General features: G+C 49.4%; 1 protein-coding gene across 5 annotated transcripts in view; it reads left to right on the forward strand.

The window, feature by feature from the left end:
* The first annotated feature begins 8174 nt into the window (after positions 1-8174).
* The window catches only part of PTCH1 (patched 1), a 67523-nt gene continuing 55691 nt past the window's right edge, over positions 8175-20006 (forward strand). For 2 of the 5 annotated variants that reach the window (XR_008974553.1, XM_057426428.1), the window contains exons 1-2: positions 8176-8455; positions 9933-10125. Coding sequence is in view for 2 of the 5 variants with exons in the window: in XM_057426428.1 (XP_057282411.1) it covers positions 8255-8455; positions 9933-10125 (394 nt within the window). In the remaining 3 variants the exon portion in view is untranslated. Of the gene's footprint in view, positions 8456-9623; positions 9808-9932; positions 10126-11070; positions 11388-20006 lie in introns of those variants that run through there. The other 3 variants (XR_008974554.1, XM_057426430.1, XM_057426429.1) reach the window with 3 other exon arrangements.

Here is a 20006-nt window from a genome sequence, read left to right on the forward strand (position 1 = left end):
GTAAAATTGAAGACTGAATGTATTGGGTGGGAGAACAGACTGGAGCATTACAACCATTAATATCTGTGCATTCTCTACCCCTGCTGTCTTTTTCTTCAGTAATCTAACTCTGTGATTGATCAGAGAGGCCATAAAAAGTGATGTATGTTTTTCATGTACTCTTTAAAAATCCTGTAAAACGTCTTTTCCCATGCTCTTCCAACTCTTTATCATTGACACAAGCCCTCTGGCTTGTAAAAATAGTAAGTTTCGTAGGCAAAATGTCCTTCTTGCTCATTATTTTGATGCCTAGCCTGGTTTCATGCAGATAAGAATATGTATGGAGTTAGGCTGTTTAATGCAATTTGATCACAAGATGTTTCCTAACAGTTTTTCTTATATAATGTTTTTATATTCTTGATAGTGAACACATGACTGTAAGATCCGCATTATTTTACATTAGTGGAATTCTCTTACAGGAGCAATATGGATAAAACATGGCTAAAGTGTATCCAAAAAGTCATGTGAAATCACTGAACCCAATCATGAAGCACATTTTCTAAAATGTATTCCAAACAGAAGTATCTGGGCAACTTGGACACAACGCTATGACTGTATGGAATATGTTTTATTCTCAAAATACATTGCAGATATACCAAATCCGATAGCAAATCAAATGTGACTGACTAGAGGACAAGGGTCTTCCACAAAGAATTAGTGACAAGTCTTCCAAGAACACGGCATTTATTCCTTGCACTCTGCCCTAACCTGAAAGCAACATTTGCCATCCCAGATCAACAATGACTTCTCTCAGATTCTGCAAGGATACTCAGCCACCACAAGATCCTAGAAAAGGAGCAGTGAATTTCTGCACTGTTTGTAACTATTCAAGAAAATGTTGCTTTTAAAAAAAAGGCAGTCACTGTGCTCTTCCCCATTCAGGTATAATTCACCTGAGCTTTCTCGCATTGTGCTGCTGCACCACCTGAAAGCTGACTTTCTAGTGACCTCTAGCAAAAATGAGCAGGAGAGGCATAAACCTTTCAGAACCAAATACACTAAATCAGGTGCAGTGCAGGCACTCCGCAGTCAGAGCACTCTGCTCTCTCCTCTCCCTACACACCCAGTTATGTATTCCTCTTTAGAAGAAAGCAGCATTCTACCACCTGGCACCTTTCACGCTCTTTCCCTCCTGTTGAAACCCAAGGTGGGAGAAGGGAGCGGCGGCAGGGTTGCTGAGGGGGTGCCGGTGCACGCCGGCAACACGGGGCTCTCCCGTCCCTCGCCTGCTTGCTCTTCTTGTCCCTTCTTCTCCCCTAAAGTTTACTGCAAAGGGGTAACGTTTGCGGTTTTGTCACGTGACCCTGATAGGTCCTGCCTATTGAGAGCCAGACCACCCACATTGAGGACGATGGAGCTGCTTAATAGAAACAAGCATGTAATTGTGAGGCTTTCCAGCACTCTGCAGAATGCTTGCAACCTAGGAGGGTTATTTTTTTTTACTTTCAGTTCCTCTGGGGTAAGGAAAAAAAAAGAAGGAAGGGGAGAAGTACAAGAAAAAGGAAAAAAGGGGGAAGGAAAGAGGGGAGGAAGGAAGGAAGGAAGGAAGGAAGGAAGGAAGGAAGGAAGGAAGGAAGGAAGGAAGGAAGGAAGGAAGGAAGGAAGGAGGGAGGGAGGGAGGGAGGGAGGGAGGAAGTAAAAGGAAAAAAAGGGAAAAAGGGGAAAAAAGGAAAAAAAGAAAAAAGAAACGAGAAAAGAAAAAAGAAAAGAAAAGAAAAGAAAAGAAAAGAAAAGAAAAGAAAAGAAAAGAAAAGAAAAGAAAAGAAAAGAAAAGAAAAGAAAAGAAAAGAAAAGAAAAGAAAAGAAAAGAAAAGAAAAGAAAAGAAAAGAAGAAAAGAGAAAAAAGAAAAAAAGGAAAGAGGGAAAAAAAAAGAAGAAAAAAAAAGAGAGAAAAAAAGAAAAGACGAAAGAGAACGGCAGAGGAAGAAAACACTGATGTCCCATTAAAGCAGTCAGTGCCAGTGAATGAGGGCACACTCAGCCCTCCAGCACGGCTCCCAGCGACCGGCTCCGGCAAGGGCAGTGATGGTAGGTGCAGCCCCGGGAGGCCACGGCGGGGCGGCAGTGGGGCCTGGGGCGCGGAGACCTGGCGTCAAATCCCGGGCGCGGGGCGGGGACCGGGCGGCGCCGGAGGGGCTGCGCGGACGCTCGCCGGGGCCGCTGGTGGCTGAGGCCCTGGGCCGACGGGGGACGGGGCACCCTCATCCAGCCGTCGGAGCCGTCGGGCCTCCGCCATGTCGGGGAACAGGGGAGCGGGTCTGCTGGTCCGGCCCGAGCAGGGACGGCAGCGCCAGCACGGCCGGCAGGGTGGGGCGGGGGCACGGTGCGGGCCCCGGCGGTGGGTGGCAGGGTGTGTTGGGGCTCCCCTGTGCAGGCGTGGCTCTGCCCCTCGCCCGGCCGGCTCCCCGCGCCTTGGCGGTGCTGTGGGTTGGAGCTCCAAGTGGGGAGGCGCTGGGAGGCTCGCCGCGTTTGTGCAGTCGCTCCTCCGGTGACGCTGTGCAGTCCCGTGGAGAAACGCAAGCGGGTCCCCAGTTTCAGCATCTCGGCACCTGTGTGAGCTGCTGTCCAACCAACCTGCCTTGAGGGAACCAGAACCCCGACGCGGGCCAGGCTCCGCAGAACACGGGCCGCAGGGAAAATGCAGTTTGCGTCTTCTTCCTTCTAGGAGAGGCTAAACAGGGCTTGCTAAATGAGGTCCACTGAGGAGCCCTTTACCTCTCTTTGAAACTGAATGATCACAGCCAGTTGGAACTGCTGAAAACACAGCTGTACGGAAAAGGAGGGACACACTCTCCCTTACTACAGAAACGCGTGGTGTGCCTTAGGTGAGGTTGAACCGTGGTTTCAGCCCCCGGCTCAAGTATCGGACTCTAAATGTAGTTAATACCCGGCGCCATCGGGACCGGTACAGCACTGCTGTCATCGGTCCTGTGCGTATTGTCCTGCTGCTCCTAGGGGCGGGATGGAGCCTAGAGGATGTTCAGTGGTGTGTCCATGGGCTAGAGGCCATAGAGAGCTAGAGGCTCTGCTTTACCCCCAGGATGGGAGGTTGACCTCGGGGGACAAAAGCAGGGAAGGGAATGGGAGAGACATCTGGTGTCATCGGATGGTTTTAAAATAAATGCTGGAGGCAAGGTGGGTACCTGGCATCTTCTAACCAGGGAGCATTTGGCAGTTGTGGTTAGAGGGTCCCACACCATTTTGTCACCGGTCTGATAGGTGTATCTAATTTCTGGTTAGGGCTATTAAGGTCATTGTGTGTCTGGATTATAATCCGACACTGTATCTGGACAGGAGGTAGTATTGTTAGGAAATGTTAGGGCTGAGGAGGGAGGAGCAGGAGAGGATATCCTTTAAAATCTATTTGCTTTTGAGAGATGGTAGATATAAAACTGGTAGCCCACTGTGTATTAAAACGTCTTGGGCTTCTCTGTTTTTATCCTTATTTTACACACACATGCACACACACACACGCACTCACACACACACCTTTTATTTTGTTCTGCCTTTGCCACAGTGTATAAAGCCCTATTGAGACATGTAGGCGTGATGTGTAAACCGGATTAGCAGTATGAAAGAAAGACATACAATGAGCCTGAATTGTTTTACTTCCTTTTCATTTCTCACGCCTATATCTCTAATAAATTTGTTGCTCCAGCAGTGGGTCAAAGAGATTGTGTAGCTCAGTTTTTTTTTTCTTTTCTGCTAAGACCCGATGGCAGAGATCATGAAAATGAATGACCTGCCTTCTGCCAAATGCAAGACTTGAGCTATACCTTTACACAGACCCGGTGTTGTCCGGGCCAGCTAAAAACGGTTCAGTGTAACTTTCCCCTCTCTGTGCACATTAATGTCCTGCAAGTTGCAGGGCATTTTGCCAGGAAAAGAATCTGTCTTGAAGACGACTTGGGTTTATAGAGCTAATTCCTCGTAGAATATGACAAAGTCTGCTGGGGCTGGGGGGTCCTCCAGCTGTTGGAGGGACAGGGCTGTCGCTCCCTCCGCTGCCCTGCGCAGCTCCCCAGCCCTCTGCTCCTCCCCTGGGAGTCCGCTGTCGGGCGGGAGGAGCGCAGGGACCTCGGAGGCTCCTCCGGAGGCACATTTCCCCGCAGCCCTCCGCGGAAGAAAATGCCAGCGCTGCTGGGTTGGTGTTGTAGATCCCTCATTTGCTCCTTTGTGGCGTGCAGAGCAGCTTTCCATTAAAGGAGATCAGGGGTAATTAGCCGCATTATTTTGACAAGTTGGCTCGAGCAGCTCCCTTTCTCGCAGGACTGCGGAGGGGGAGAGGGCTCGCTTAGTGCAGCCGCCTCCTTCCCTGGGCGCGGCGCTGCCCTGAGGAGCGGTTTCCCCGTGCCGGCCGCCCCCCACCCTTACACCCCGGACTGCGGCCTCCCGTGGCCGGTGGCAAGCAGGGCACTGCCAGTGGAAACGGGGACGCTGAGACTGCCCTGCAGAGCCCAGCAAAGGTGTTGCCCCGTGACCTTATCTGATGTCAAAGCCAGGGCCAGGCGTGAGTGGGGAGCTCAGGGCTGGGGCAGACCTGTGCTCTTGTGCGATGAAAACGTGCATGATAGCCAAAAACTTGAGGGAACAGACAAAACCAGGGTATTTTACCACAAGTCCTTCTTCTGCCACGGTCAGCTGTCCTGTACCACCTAAAAAATGAAGCCAAAGCACTTAATCTCAGTGCCGTTTCTTTATTAAGGTAATCAGATGCTCCAGCAGTGTAGTGGTCTTGGTGGTGTGCCCACAAGCAACCTGGAAAAAAGTGAAATCAGTGCATATACCTGTTACCCACTGTTGACTTCTACTGAATTTGACCCCTCACCTGGCTGAAGGAAGTGTGAAGCTTTGCAGTATTTGAGATTATGAGCACAAAGAGGATCTAAGAAGCAGAACATTACAAAATGAGCCCACTGTGGCCAAAGTCAAAGCTGAGATACTTGTACGCCAGTCCTGCCTGTCCAGGAATTGGGAGGACCAGGTATAAAAGGTTGCTTCCCAGGCCTCCAATACAGTGCAAGACCGAGATTAGAAACCTGTGCGATCCCTGCGAGTTGCTGAGGACGGAAAAAGCCGTTGGTGAGGAGGAACAGTTGCACACACAGGGCATGCATATCACAGCCAGCAGCGCTTACAAATGTAAATAAGGGCAGATTGATTAGGAACAACATTATCGTCAGGAATGTAGCGAGCAGGCATCAGCTATGAGGCAAACTGGGGGCAGCCACTGCTCTGACCACCCAAGTGGAGACTTTTACACTGACACTTCTTAAGGGAAAAAAAAAATAATACAGAAACAAGGCCAATTAGATCCCTGCAGTAATTAATCTCTTGTGTATGCTTAAAAAGAAAATGAAAAAATCTCTCCAGACCACAGGGAGAGAAGGGAGATTAAGATAGCGCTTGTTAAATTTGAGTCTTCAGGCTGGGTTTTGGAACCAGGAGCAAAGACGGGCGCTGGGCTGTTGTGTGATACCTAGCAAGCAGGAGGCAGCCAGGGCGTCTCTGGGGGCTCGAGGTGCTTGAAGGGACACTCCTCCCTGGTTTTGGAGCCTGCTGGGAGGCTGAGGAACCAAAATACCTCTTCATCTATGCCTTCTTTCTCTGTCCCCTAGATATGCCACTCCACCAGACCCAGTGAAGCTGAGCAGAAGCAGTGGCACAGTTGTTCCTAGTGAGATAGATGGTCATCCTCGCAAGTGGAAATTTGAATTGGAGGTGACCTACTGCATCCCAGGTGCGGGTTTCAGCCTCCAACAGAAACCGGTCTCCCCCTCCAACTTCTTTAGGTTTCTTTCTCCCGCATGTATGCACCTACGTGTGCTTGCTATGACAGCTAGCTGTTTCCAGCAGCTTTCCTGGAGACAATCCTGTGCAGAGCACAGGGCCGGGCCCTCCCGGAGGCAGGTCTCCCCCAGCGTGGGAAAAACGGAGGTGGGACGGACAGGAAGAGGGACCCCCTCACCGGCGGCTGTCACTCAGGAAAACCCCTGCCCGTGGGTAGCTATAGGCAGTGGCACGGAGGGGCCCTCCGCATATGCGGTGCTGTGGGTGCGCAGCCCGCTGCCGCCGGCGGCCCTGGAGCTCTGCGCCTGCCAGCCCTGCCAGCCCCGCCGCAAGGAGGACGGCGCGGGCAGCGCGCAGGGGCTCGGAGGTTTAGCTGACGACAGCTGCCCCGGGCACGCTTGGCGGGACTGAAGGGAAAGGTGCGCGGCACCGGGGAGGGGAGCTGCCTCGCTGCGCCTGCACCTCGGGTCCCCACACTCCCCTCTTTTTCTCTTTCTCCCCCCACACCAAGCCAAGGGAAGGCACGGCGGGCAGCCTCCCATAGCAAGCGCTCCCCGGACCGGGCGCGGGGCGGGTTAACTGCTGCCTTCCGCACCGGTGCGCACAGAGGTCCGCTGGGACTCAGAGCCTCCGAGGGGAGCCGCCCTGGGGGTCGGGGCTCGCAGCCCCGGGGCTCGGGACACTGCGCGCAGCTGTAACGGCAGCAATTAAAGGCTGATTCTCAATGAACAGAGACGGGGAGAAGCGGTGCCAAAAAAGTAAACAATCGCGTATAGTTCAAGAAGTGTTTAGCGCGGCCAGCCAGGCTGCGTTTCATGGACTTTTACACTAAAAACATATTAAAATTGGCTTTCCTCAGGTTTCAGTTAAAGAATGAGTCCTAAGTTGAAACAGGCTAGCTACTGAGCGGGTTTAAATCCCTTAAGTGTTAAGTTTTCATTGTGCTTTTCTAACTGGACGGAGTGGTTTTCTTACAAGGAACTAAGACTCCTCTTCAGTTAAAAGAGAGAGGGAGAAAAATCTGGCACTTTCTACCGCAGTATCTACCACCCTGTCATTATTTCTGCAACCCTGGGAATTCAGCTCGGACCTCCCAGTATTTGTTGCAGCTTGAGGCCAAGGTGCCTCTAAAAGGATTTTCTTTTAAGGGCTTTAGAAAGCGTTTAATGCTGCTTTCCTCCAGTTTCCCTCTCTTTTTTTAAAAGGGGAAAATATATTTCTGTACGCCGATAGGGAGAAAGTTCCGCGCTTGTATTTGTCTGCAAGCATCCCGAGAGGAAAAAAAAAGGAAAAAAAAAAAAAAGAGAGAAAAAAAGAAGAGAGAGAGAGGGGAGAAAACTTTCTTGAAAAGAAAACGAGAGAAGAAAGGGGGGAAGGCATTCCTTAATGGAAGTATTGCATGCAAGGAAGGCTGGATCTCTTTAAGGCTCCCCCTGAAGCTGGAGATGCACACACAAGGGTTGCCGGCCTGGGTGGTCTCTCTACTTTGGTGAGCTGTTGCTAAGCAGCTAATAATAGTCATGTTTGCTGAGTAATTTCTGCCCTCCCCGAGCCAATCGCCTCGCAGAAACCCAAGCCATCTGACAGCCCCGGGGGCGGGCTTTCAGCGCTTTTTTTTTTTTTTTTTTTTTTTTCCTCCCTCTCTCTCGCTCTCTCTCCTCTCATACTCCCCCCCCCCCCCCCCCCCCCTCCACCCCTCCTCCTCTTTATCCAAATGGAGAGAGTCCTTTTTTTCTTCTTCATCTCATCTCTTGAGCCGAGGGGCTGCATCTCGGTGCTGCCGCGCACACACCGGGGGAGAGCGCCAGGCAGCCGACTGCCCTCCGCGGTGGCGGGGCCGACTGTGGAGCCCCACCGGCCCCGCGGCCCGCGGGAAGCACCCCGGCGCTGAGGCAGGATGGTGCAGCGCGGCGAGGCATCGCAGCAGCAGCAGCAGCAGTCGCGGCCCGCCGCGCCGCCGCCCCGCCGCTGAGAGCCGCCGCGGACAGCGGCTTCCCGGAGGCAGCGGCGGCCGGAGGAGGCGATTTCAACGGGAGCGGAGGAAAGCGCGGCGGCGGCAGCCGGGGGGCGCCGGGGGTCGCGCCCGCCCGCCCGCCCGCCCTCGCCGGGCGCGGGGAGCGGCCGCCTGCAGCTCGGGGTCCGCGCGCGATGTGGCAATGGGAGCCGCGGGGAGCGACTCGGCCGGAGCTGCCGCGGCGGCAGCCGCCGCCCCGCGCCCCGCGTGAGGCGGCCGCGCCGCAGCAGCCCCAGCAGCAGCAGCCCCAGCAGCGGCGGCGGCGGCGGCAGCTCCCGCAGCAGCCCCAGCAGCAGCAGTCCGCGGCCCGTAGCGCCGCCAGCCCCCCGCGGCCCCGCCGCGCCCCCGGGGCCCCGGGGCCCGCCGTGGCAGCGCCAGCGGCAGCTCCCCCGTCCCCCCGCCGGCGGCAACATGGCTTCGGCCGGTAACGCGTCGGAGCCGGAGATCAGCAGCAGCGCGGGCGGCGGCGGCCACCCCGGCCGGGCGGCGAGGAGCGGCGGCGGGTGGCGGCGAAGGACCGGAGGGAATCGGCGAGCCCCGGCGCCCGACCGGGAGTATCTGCAGCGGCCGAGCTACTGCGATGCGGCTTTCGCCTTGGAGCAGATCTCAAAGGTGCATTCAATCTCTCACTCTTTTTTCCAGAGATTCAAGCTAGCGCTAGAGCTGCTTTTCGGCGGGGGAGGAGGGGGGTGGTGTGTTTTCTTGCGGGGGTGGAAGGAGGAGATGGAAATGAAACGGCCACCAATAAAATGCTGGGAAAAAAAGAGAGGGACGTCTGTGACTCTTCAGTGCGGGAGAGAGTGCCCTCCTTCCTTCCTTGGTTGCCTGTGCCTGCCCAGCTGCGTGCCTGTGCTGCGGAGCACTCTTCTGGTTAAATTTCCCTGGCTAACCCCGGCTCTCTCCCAGCCTCCCCCCGGCTAGCCCCTGGCCCCACTCTCCCTCTCCCCCTCCGCTTCCTCTGCATCCTCTGGTAGAGTTCTGCGACCTCGGCAACACCGGCTCCCGGCCGGGACGGGGGAGAAAGCGGGCGGGCTGCCGCTTTCTTGGCAGAAGTTGTGCTTTTGTGAAGTTCCCCTCCGCCGACCCGGCGACTTTCCTCGGAGAGGGGCTCCCCTCAGCAGTGAAAGCTCGCAGCGGTTTCCTTCCCCCGGCGGTCGGAGACGGAGCGAGGGCCGTAAACAAACTGCCACCGTAACTCCGGTCGCACCGGTTCCCGCGGAGGGCTGGAGGTGCCGGAGCGCCCCGGGAGCCCGGACCGGCCCTGGTGGGGCGGAGGTACGGCCCCCGCCGCCGACCTCCCCTGGCAAAAAATGTTCAAAGTAAACAAGCTAGAAAAGCTGCCTTGCTGCGGGGATGGTCTAACTTCAGGGAGCGGATTTCTAGGCTTTGTAAGAAAGGGGAAAGGAGGAGGAGAGAGGGGAAGAAAAAAAAAAAAAAGAAAAAAAAAAAAGAAAATCCATGTGGCTGCCCTCTTCCGTTCACAAATATTGTCGTAACTTACAGATGGCTGCTCTACTTCCTAATTCAGATCACACAGCGTCTCCAAACTCTATGGAAATGAATTACTTCTGATCTTACAGTGCTGCTCACCACGTGGGTCCTGTCTCAGCATTAAACCCTTGCTAGGAGCCGGGAATGGGGGAACGGCAGCAAACTGCTACCGGCTAACTTTCCGTCACCACCGGCCGTCCCGTCTCCCTCCCCACCCCGCCCTTCAGAGCTCTAAAGAGAACACGAAAAGGGGCTTTTATCATCCTTTTTTTATTTTGTGGCTGTTGCGTTTTATCGGAAACGGTTGCTCCTGCGCTGGATCCGCGGCTCACGCCAGCGGGATGCTGCGCCGCGGCCAGTGCCCTGGGGAGAGGGGAGCACGGTGGGCAGCGCAGGTGGCGGCTGCCGGGACGTGATGCGGGGGCGCCGCCGCGCCCCGAGCACGGCGCTGGGGCCAGGACGGCTGCCCGCAGGTACACCTCGGCCTGCGGCTGGGGCAGCGGCTGGACCGCTCCGTACTAGGTCCCAGGGGTGCTGCGGGTCACTGGGGGCTCTCCCCTCTCAGCCCCTCTACTACTGACCTCTTCTTGCCTTGCAGGGGAAGGCGACAGGACGGAAAGCGCCGCTGTGGCTGCGAGCAAAGTTTCAGAGACTGTTATTTAAACTGGGCTGTTACATTCAGAAAAACTGCGGGAAGTTCTTGGTTGTCGGCCTCCTGATTTTTGGGGCTTTCGCTGTAGGATTAAGGGCAGCTAATCTCGAGACCAACGTGGAAGAGCTGTGGGTGGAAGGTAAGTGCCTCTCTTCCCGCGGCCGCCTCCTCCCCGTCCCTCCCCGCACGCCCGGCCGGGTCCGCTCGCCTGGAGCGGCGGGGCCCGCGTGCTCCGTGAACCAAGGGCTGGGAGGGGCTGCCGCCGGCGGGGTCGGACTGCGGCGGGTTTTGCGCCGCGACGCGCGGCTCCGGGCGGCGCGTACCACTTCTCCGCCCCCGGAGGGGGAGAGACCTCGGCGGCAGCCCGTGTGTTACGCGGAGGGGAAGGCAGGGCAGGCCGCCCCCCGCCTCTGTCCCGTTTCTCCGCGCGGGCGGGCGCTGGCCGGCGGTCTCAGCGTCCCCGTGGGCGGTGAGAGGCGGGCGCGCTGCCGGAGGCGCCCCTCCGCCATTTTGGGAGTGCGTGTGCCCGCGGCGAAGGGGAGGGGGCGGTCGATGAGGAGAACGGCGTGGAGGGGCGGGTGTCTGTGTGTGGTCCTGGGTTTGGACAGCTTTCGGGGGGCGGGGGTGGGGGGGGGGGGGGGGGGGGAGCGATTGTATCAGGTAAAAGAGAAAAAAGAGGGGGAAAGGACCGAAAAGAGAAGAAAAACAGGATGCCGAGGAGAAAGGGGGTGGCTGCCGGCGGTGTCCAGGGTGGGGGTGGTCCCTCCGGGCCTAGCCTGAGGACACCGGCAGAGGAAGACAGGCTTGGCAAGAGAGAGGAAACGTGCGGGGGGCCGGGGCTGCCTTTGTCAGCGCACACCACCACCCCGGGCGGAAGCACGGGGTGTGGGGTTATAAAGCGGTGTCGCCAGCGCCCCCCGCGCGGGCTCCTGTGTCCTTCAGGCGGTGGTGGTGCAGGCCTGGCGGGGTACCCGTCTCCGAGAACCACCGCTCCAGGAGGCCGCGGCTTTGGGCCTGAGGTTTGGGTTTCTTTTGGGGTGTGTTTTCTCACTCTTTTTGCTTTTTTCCTGGGGGAAAATTTACTTAGCATAATATTCGCTCGTTAGCTGGGTTGATGTGAAAACAGAGTTCCTTGGCTGCGGTAGTTACGCTGGGTTTATGTCAAAGTCGGTTGCAGGAGAATGTGGCTTATAAAAAGTTAGTATGGAAGGCTGCATAAATAATCATTACTAAATAGCTCTCTGTATGTAAGAGTGTGGAAAAGCTAGTGCTGAGTGCAAACAAAGTTAGCGGCTGTTAGGAAGGTGGTCTGTGCTGAATGAATTGGAGCGTATATGGCCAGATTCCACCCTTGCAGAAGAGAGCCATACTGGGGTCAGGATGAGGTTCACGGGTCACTTAGTGAGTGCTGGGGGTTTTTTTGGAAAGTAATGTGTGACTAACTGAACTGTTTTTTTGGTCCATGCAGTCCAGGATCCAGAAATATGATGAGATCTACTTTTAGCAGCCCTGAGAAAGAGAGCAGGCAGTGCAGGATCCCATCTATAGGCAGAGATGAGCATTCAGAGTCTGTACTGGTCACTAGGTCCTGAATACCTTATATACTCATCCAAATGGTTGTGAACATTTTTAAGTTCTTGTGAGGTTGTTGCATCAAAGTTTCTTTTGTCAATGTTTGCTCATATGTGTTTTGTCCCTGCTTTTCTGTAAGTGTCTTCTAAATAATACACAATTGCAGTTCCATCCGGCACGCTTCCCTGAGGTTTATTGTCCTGATATTACTGGGGTTCTCTTACTTGGAAGGTTGATCCCATCCGATTAATGCCACCTGCTTTTTGTAACTCTGTAATACCAAGAAACTACTTGCTGATGATGTCTGTATGACTGGCCCAGCAGTAAAAAATGCAGTTCTCAAGGGACAAATAGGTTTGCAAAATAGCTGCTTAGTTCAGTTGCTGCACTGACCTCTTCTCATGTCATTATTGCTTTATGGAGTGAGGAGGGGGAAAGTCCCTGGTTTAAAATCTGGTTGAAATTGATCTCTAAGGTTTTTATGGCCAAGATGAATTCATAACGCAGCTGGTTGTACAGAGTCGACCTCTCTAATTTCACATCCGTTGAGTTTAATTTTCATGTCAGAATTAAATAACATTAAAAAAAGTATTAAAATTCTGCGTTTAGAAACCCTTGCATTTCTAGATTGAAAAAAAAAAAGCTATCTAAGATAAAATAAAGTATTCTGGATTTGATTCAACTTCTAGTCTCCTGTTCTAGCACTAAGTGACTGTCTACACAAAAGAACTTGCTAGAATGTGCTTTCTTGGTAGAGACTGTCAATGTTCCACTCATGAGCCAGGTGTTACACAAATCTAACAAATAGCAGTTTCATATTTCTGCTGCTAAACTAAAGATAGAACTACAGATTGAGAAGTTAAGTAAGAAGAGGCATGGAAAGAGATAGTATGGAAATTGCTCTTCTTCCTACGCGGAAGCGGAAAGTAGTGACCAAACTCACTTTTCTATGTTTGTATGCATCTGCTCGTAACAGCATGAAAGTGCACTCTGGAGGTTATTATACTAAGGGACCCTGTCTTATTTTTGCCTTTATCTTTTGTTTCCTGAGAGTTTGAGGCAATGTTGGCCAAATATAGAATTGGAAAGTCGTTTAGGTTGGAAAAGGCGTTTAGGATCATCAGCTTCAACTGTTAGTCTAGCAGTGCCAAGTCCACCACTAAACCATGTCCCTAAGCACCACATCTACACATCTTTTAAATACCTTCAGGGATGGTGACTCCACTACTTCCTTGGGCAGCCTGTTCCAATGATTGACAACCTTCCCAGTGGCTAAGTTTTTTCTAATATCCAATCTAAACCTCCCCTGGTGCAACTTGAGGCTGTTTGCTCTTGTCCTTGTCAGCTGGGAGAGGAGACTTAGATCTACCTCACTACAGCCTCCTTTTAGGTACTTGTGGAGAGTGATAAGGGCTCCCTTCAGCCTCCTTTTTGCCAAAGTAAACACCCCCAGTTCCCTCAGCCATTCCCCATCAGACTTGTGCTCCAGACCATTCAGCTGTTTTGTTGTCCTTCTCTGGACCAGCTCCAGCACCTCAATGTCTTTCTTGTAGTGAGGGGCCCAGAACTGAACACAGGATTCCAGGTGCAGCCACGTACAGGGAGGTGATCACTGCCCCAGCCCTGCTGGCCATACTATTACCAATACAAACGAGGATGTGCTGGTCAGCGGGCACATGGCTGACTCATTCAGCAGGTCCAACTTTCCCAGGTCCTTTACCAACAGGCAGCTTTCCATCTACTCCTCCTCAAGCCTCTTGTGCTGCATGAGGTGGTTGTGACTGAGAAGTGCAGGATCTGGCGTGTAGCCCAGCTGAACCTCATACAGTTGGCCTCATCCCATTGACCCAGCCTGTCCAGATCCCTCTGTAGAACTTTCCTGTCCTCAAACAAGCCAACACTTCTGCCCAGCTGGATGTCATCTGCAGACTGACTGTTGGTGCATTAAATGCCCTCGTCCAGATCACTGAGCAAGATATTAAACAGAACTGGCCCCAGTACTGTGAGCCCTGGGAAACACCACTTATGACCAGCTGCACAGTGGATTTATCTCCATTCACCACCACTCTTTGGGCCTGACTCCCTAGCCAGTTTTTGCCCAGTGTGTAGTTCACCCCTCAAGCCTTGAGGGGCCTCATTACCTGGTTTTCCAGTATGTCCACTGGTACACAACTGAAAGTAACAGTTTTGATTTGCTGCTGAAGCTTTTTACAGTTCTTACTGCTGAATAAATTGGCAGTATTTACATAAAGAGGCTGATTTTCTGTGGTGTATTTCTGAATACCATAGAACATGGAACATAATACAGTGCAAGTTTGCAGGAAGTAAACGGTTTCTTTAAAACCATAAAACAATTAATTAAAAATAGTGAAGCGAAGTTTAAGTTTTTAAGGCCATGCACATTCCAAGGTAAATGATTAGTAGTCTGGGCTTGAAGCTATTATAGCTGAAATATTTACATAAGAAGTTTAGAAACCCACTGGGTAGATAAACTTTCAAAGAGAGAAAAAGAAAAACATATCTCCAAATCATCTTTTTTTTTTCAGTTTTCCTGTAGTGTTTCACCTTCAGGATTTATGCCAGCACTCATGCCGTTCTCTGTGCGTTCTGATATCAAATTGGCTTTCCTCTCAGCTTGTTTCTTGACATTAAGTGTTGTAGAGTAGCTTTTTAAAAATTTATTTATTTGTTAAAACAAAACCACCTCCCCCTTCCCCCCCCCCCCCGTAGAAAAGAAGCCCACAGTCATCCTCTGGCTGCTCTTCAGAGCACTTCATTTATTAGTCTGTGTCCCACCATATGACCTCAGGCCTTGCATCAGTCTTGTAGTCCAGGTCTCTGGCATCTTTGACTGGGACATAGCTTTCTCCCCTCAGCCCATCAGCAGGTCTGCCATCCCCATGCGCATATCTTGCTGCTGACGGATGCTTGTTTTAGTTGCTTTCGCAAACAAATTCTGGACTGGCATTTTAGTGGCAGTTCTGTTATCCACAGCCATTCAGCTTGAGTTGAACTGCTTTGTGTGGGTTTCTGTGCATGCTAGAGTTGTGGAGACTGTTTAGCATCCTTATACATCATACGCCCTTGAGAGGGAAAAAGGGCTTTGCATTGATTTCCTCTGTGACTGTATTCTGTTGGACACAGATGTGCTTTTAGAAACGTCCATTCATAACTAGAAAGTACTTTGGATGGAAACGAAATCATGCCCATAACTGGTTATGGTTTTTGCTACCAGTGCAACAAGCGCTCTAAGATCCCGTGTGTGAACAGGAGTCACACATAAATTCACAGCCTCTGCTTCTGAAGGAAGGTAGTTTTGTGGCTCCAGAGAAGGTTCTGTTAAATGGAGCTTGAAATTTGGCTACTACAATGCTTTGAATAGCATTAATTGGAGCAGCTCATAAGGGGAGAGATTTTCTAGTCTTGTTCATTGATAATTCATTTCATGCCTCTATTGTATTTTTCCCCTCACTTTCGTTATTACTTTTTCTTCTCTAAGAGGTTGAGGATCATGGTCTTCCTTCCTTCCTTTCTTGATTTCTGAACTTTCTGCACTAGCTGTAGCTCCATCAAACCTTTCTCTCTGTAAGTAGTCCTCTTCATGAAGCTCTAATATGCAGAGCCCCTTCTTTATGACAGTTTGAGGGAAGAGAATGGATGATACAGGTAGGGATAGGACATCCTGCAGGGAACACAGTGCTGCAGTAGCCACATAGTTCAGGTTTGGTACTTGGAACACAGTGAATGTGTTCTAATTGTAAGTGAATTAGGTCTGAGTGTGCACAGCAAAAACAGTTTGTAAGTGAAGATTTGAGCTATGTGTAGCAGTGTTTCACTCTAAAAGGGCAAAAATCAAGTTACTCTACTATAGTATTTATGGCTAACCCATTTTAAAGTACATTAATCTACCTGTGCAACATCAGCATGAGTTGAAAATGAGGAAAGTGTGCGAGTGATGCAGGAACTGTATTATTTCCATAGATTCTCAGTTTGCTTAACCCAGCAACATCAAGTGCAGGTGGAGGGGAAAGTTATCCTTACGTTCTGCCTAAGGCATCAGTTAACTTTACACTAGTACTCTTTGTAGAAGCAAAGAAGTATAGTAAAGGAACAAATTGTGTGAATTTGTTGTTTCAAGGAGACAAATTTATGTGACTGGGATGGAGTAGCGTTTGGTTTGAATACAGTTGAATATAATTCCTCACTCCCAGTACAGCAATGATTTGTACAGAGCAGAGGAGTAGTACTGTTTTAGACGTGCTTGCACCTGCATCACCACATTGATGCAATGTAGATGGCAGAAGAGCAGAAGTTACCCTGTTGATGAATCTGAGGTGGGGTGTTGGTAGGCTGTGTGACAGTCTGAAAGGTTTGATCACATCACCAGATCCATTAGGTTCATCTGGATCAGGTGACATAAGAGCTTAGTTATCTCTGAATACTGTCTTGCGCTGTGCTGTATTCCATAGTGCGTATTGAAAGTTTGTTGAAAGGTGTTTATCTGGAAAATTCCAAGTCCTGTTTCATTTCAGATAAGTATGATTATTTAGTAATTGGTTTCTGAAATTGAAAAGTAGCAGTGGTGTTTCCATGTGATGGCTGTAGAACAATCATCTGGGCAGCATGCTCTTTTTAACATTTACTGGTCAAAACGTAAGACTATTTGAGTCCATGCTTCTGGTTTGAAAATAACATCAACTTCTAATACTTAAGCTTTACTTGATGTTTGTGGATAAAAACATGAGGATAGTGGGTGTTACATTCATGTGCACTTGAACACCCGCTGTTCCTGTATATTGAAAGTTTTTAAGAAAAGATGTTCAGAGGTTTTAGTTATACAAGTGTTTGATTATCATCTCTCAAGGGCCTGCTATTAACTTAAAAATCACTGTGGGTCTCTGTTAAGTTCCAGTTTGACAGGTGTCCATATTACTGCTCAGAGTTGGTGCTTCTTGCTGGAAAGCTCATACATAAAACAGCTTTTGTGTTTGAAATTCCTCTATTTCATCTGTAAGAGTTTTAATGAAGGTATTAATGTGACCATCCTTTGGTCATTGATAGGGGAAAGGATGAAGTTCTGAACTCGCTAAATATATAGCTAGGCCTTACCCATGTACAAAGCCACAGCAGACTACCAGGGTGCCCCCCTTTCTCAGAAGGGCAAGGGGAGGATCTCCTGTAGAGCTGGCACCCCCTCCTAAGGTGTAAGTGGACGTTTGCGGGGTGCCTCCTGCCTTTCAGACTTTAGAGGCATTTAATTTACTCAAGGCTGCAGAAAATTAGTCTTCATTATTATTTCCAAACTTAACACACTGTTGCCAATGTCCCTGGCAGAATATGTCCTGCAGATCCTTGTTTGGAAGGGTCTGTTCCCTTCCCTGTTGAAATGTGTATTTAAACAGGGCAGGGCCTTGGCTGCGCCATTCCCCTTTCCTGTCTTCTGAGCTTTGAGTGTCATCTTGCACTCTGGGGATTTTGCTGCTTGTGAACAGGGTGTGAAGTCATTTCTGTAGTTCAGGAGAGCTGGGAAATTTCAGCATAGAAATCCTGGAGCGATATAGAGCAGCTGAAGGCAACAGTTCATTATTGTTGGTCCCCACTGAGCAGGAACAGGGAGAACGTTGGCAAGTGGAAGAGCTACCTCAGCTGTAGACCTGTCTCGTGCTATTATTGTGGTGCTATGTGGAGGTGGCATGAGTAGTCTGAGGTCTACACCAGCTCCTGTTACCTGCTAAGTGGACTGTTGTTTTTTTTGTTTTTTTTTCATGAGAATGGGCCTTCCTTTCTCATTATTCCTCTGCAGACACTGGGTTCAGACAAGAATGAACTCCAAAAGCCATGACTATTCATACTTAACTTTCAACAGAGACTGCATTAAGGAAAATTTTAGCTCCTCACCCGGACTCCATGCATTTTCATGATTTATTTCTTTTTCCGTGGGAAGAGATGGTCCAAGCCCTGTTATTAAATAGTATTTGTGGTGGTTCCCTCGGAAAGTAGTGATACTATGTAGCTTGTGCATGTAACAGTTCTTGATCACTCAACAAATTCAAAGGCTGTTGCATGCAAGTGGATGTTTCAGCTACACATAACCGTTAGGAGGCTCCAAAATATGACAGCTTCCAGATGTATCAACCAACTGATCTCTTTGTTTAGATTATGCACCACAGTTGATGCCTAGATTAGTACTGGCTGGACAAAGCTATAGGAGAGTTGTCTGGTTTTCACAATGCCATGTTTATATTTCATTTGGATTTCTCCTTCAAAGCTGACCTCCCTATGACCTGTTGGAGCTGTGTCCACTAGGATGCTAGTTTTAAAGTGCCTGCAGCTGCTTTCCTTTCGGTGTCTAATAGAACATGTTCTTGTTTTGCTACTCATGGACTTTTATGTACAATCCTTTTAGCTTAACAGTGAATTATGCTCTTCAACCTATGACCACTCAGGTAAAACCATGCTTGTAAAGTTTTCTGCCCATAGCTAGCTTTTTAAGAATATTCTGATTGGTGAAAACAGTGTTTTGGCTGTAGACCTTGTGGGGCTGTTCCTTGTCAGACATTTTCTCCTGTATATAGAATATAGTTCAGTCTTCCAGCCTTTGACAGTGCTTTTTCTCTCTGCAGATGATGACATGGATACACATGGTTCTAGCTGCTCTTTTTGGAGCTCAGCAGGAGCTAAAGTGCAGAATTTTACAAAGAAGTTCATTTTTCTTTGTGTCTACTGTATAGTTATAGGTATATATTTTGTCAATCATCCTTTTTTATCTTCAATATGCCTTTAGTTCTCTTTTCATTTCTCTGATCTCTCCTGCTTTCTATTATGCAGGAGGTCTTTCCCCATTTGTGTTTGTGAGTCACTCTACCTGGGAAAACCTGAAGAAATCAATAAAACTTCTTAAAGGCTGTGACAGTTCTACAGCCAGAAGTATAGTACCCTGTCAGATTTCAGAAAGATAAAGGTACATGATTTTCATTGTAACTTGGAGAAACTGTATCAGTATTTTTGCTGTTGATGCTTTACTGTGGCAACAGATTCCCAAGGTGGTGCCTCCCAACAGAAAACTCAGTGCTTTGAAGCATGATTTCTGCACTGAAAATGTATGCTATCTTACAATGGCCACTTTCTTTCAGTGTCCATGAATCCAGGTGAACAGGAAGATATTTTGCTCCTCTCTAATGTGGTATATCCAATTTTATTATCCATTTACAGTATGCTAAATATGACCAATGAATACTGGATGCAGTAAGCTATGTTTACCCTTCCTGCTAATTGAGTGACTTTGACATGGAGTATTTTTTCATTGTACATTGCACTAGAAATAGATGGTGTGGAGTTGTGAGGAGTAACTTTGAATTCAGAATTTGAAAATAAATTCTATTTTTCTTAATTTCCTGGTTTTGCTCTCTAATCTTAGCTTAGTATCTATAAATCCAATGTACTTGTTACTGGTTTTTCTCTGTTATTTTCATTCAGTATCATCTCAGTTGCTATAAACAGCCTGAATTTGGCAGAAGCAGTAGTTTCATGACGTAAAAAGCCCATTATGGAAACTGCTGACCATATAGATGTTTTGGTGTATGGAGATTTAAATTTTGGGTTTTAGAATGAATGTCTTGGCTTTAACTTCTTGGTTTTGGAAAACTTAGTTATTCCAGTGCTTGAGCAAAATATAGAAGAGGTAAGGGAATGAGCAGAACCATAACCCGACTCTTTCTCCAAAGGCAGTGCTCCTTCAGAGAATTGTACTGAGCTTAATTCCAGCTTCAAATATACAAGTAATCATTGTGTATTTGAAACATCTGTATTTTGCTCGTGTGCAGGAAAAGCTGATATTTTTAAGGCACATGTGCAGTGTTGTACACCCATATACCTGAAGCTGGAACTGAGCCCTTAAACTGCAATACAGTCTTCATTCACTAACAGCGAGATAAATTAAAAGAAACAGCCTTCTCTTGTTTACCAGTATGATGCATTTCTGCTTTTAAGTCAGTAAGCAAAAGCTAAGTGCAGCAAAGTAGAAATGAGCACTGTTAAGTCAGTTGTATGATTTTTTTTTCCATCCTTAAATCATTACTTAAGGGCTTCTGGCCACTAGCTCAGGAATCCTGCCCAAAAATGCCAGATGTATTACACAGTCAAGTATTGCAATGTAAACAGTGTTCTGTGCCATGAAAGCAGGGTGGTCCATCTCTTAGTTAAGAAAAAAAAAAAAAATCCACATGCTCTGAAATAAGCACAGTAGTTGTAGTGTTATTTGTATTTTTGGCTGCACAACTAGTATTTTGGAGCTGAAAGAACACAGATAAATTATTGCTTTGGACTGGCAGATAATAATAACTGAAACTGAGATGCTAGAAAGCAAGACTTATCTTGGCTGAGGCTGCTTAATTTAGTCAAACAGGCATGTAATAAGTGAAATGTTAAAGTAAAACCCATTGCTGACAG

This window comes from Pezoporus wallicus, unplaced genomic scaffold, assembly GCF_028554395.1.
Source record: "Pezoporus wallicus isolate ANWC-B61680 ecotype Strahan unplaced genomic scaffold, APGP_CSIRO_Pwel_v1 contig_7162, whole genome shotgun sequence".
NCBI lineage: Eukaryota > Metazoa > Chordata > Aves > Psittaciformes > Psittacidae > Pezoporus > Pezoporus wallicus.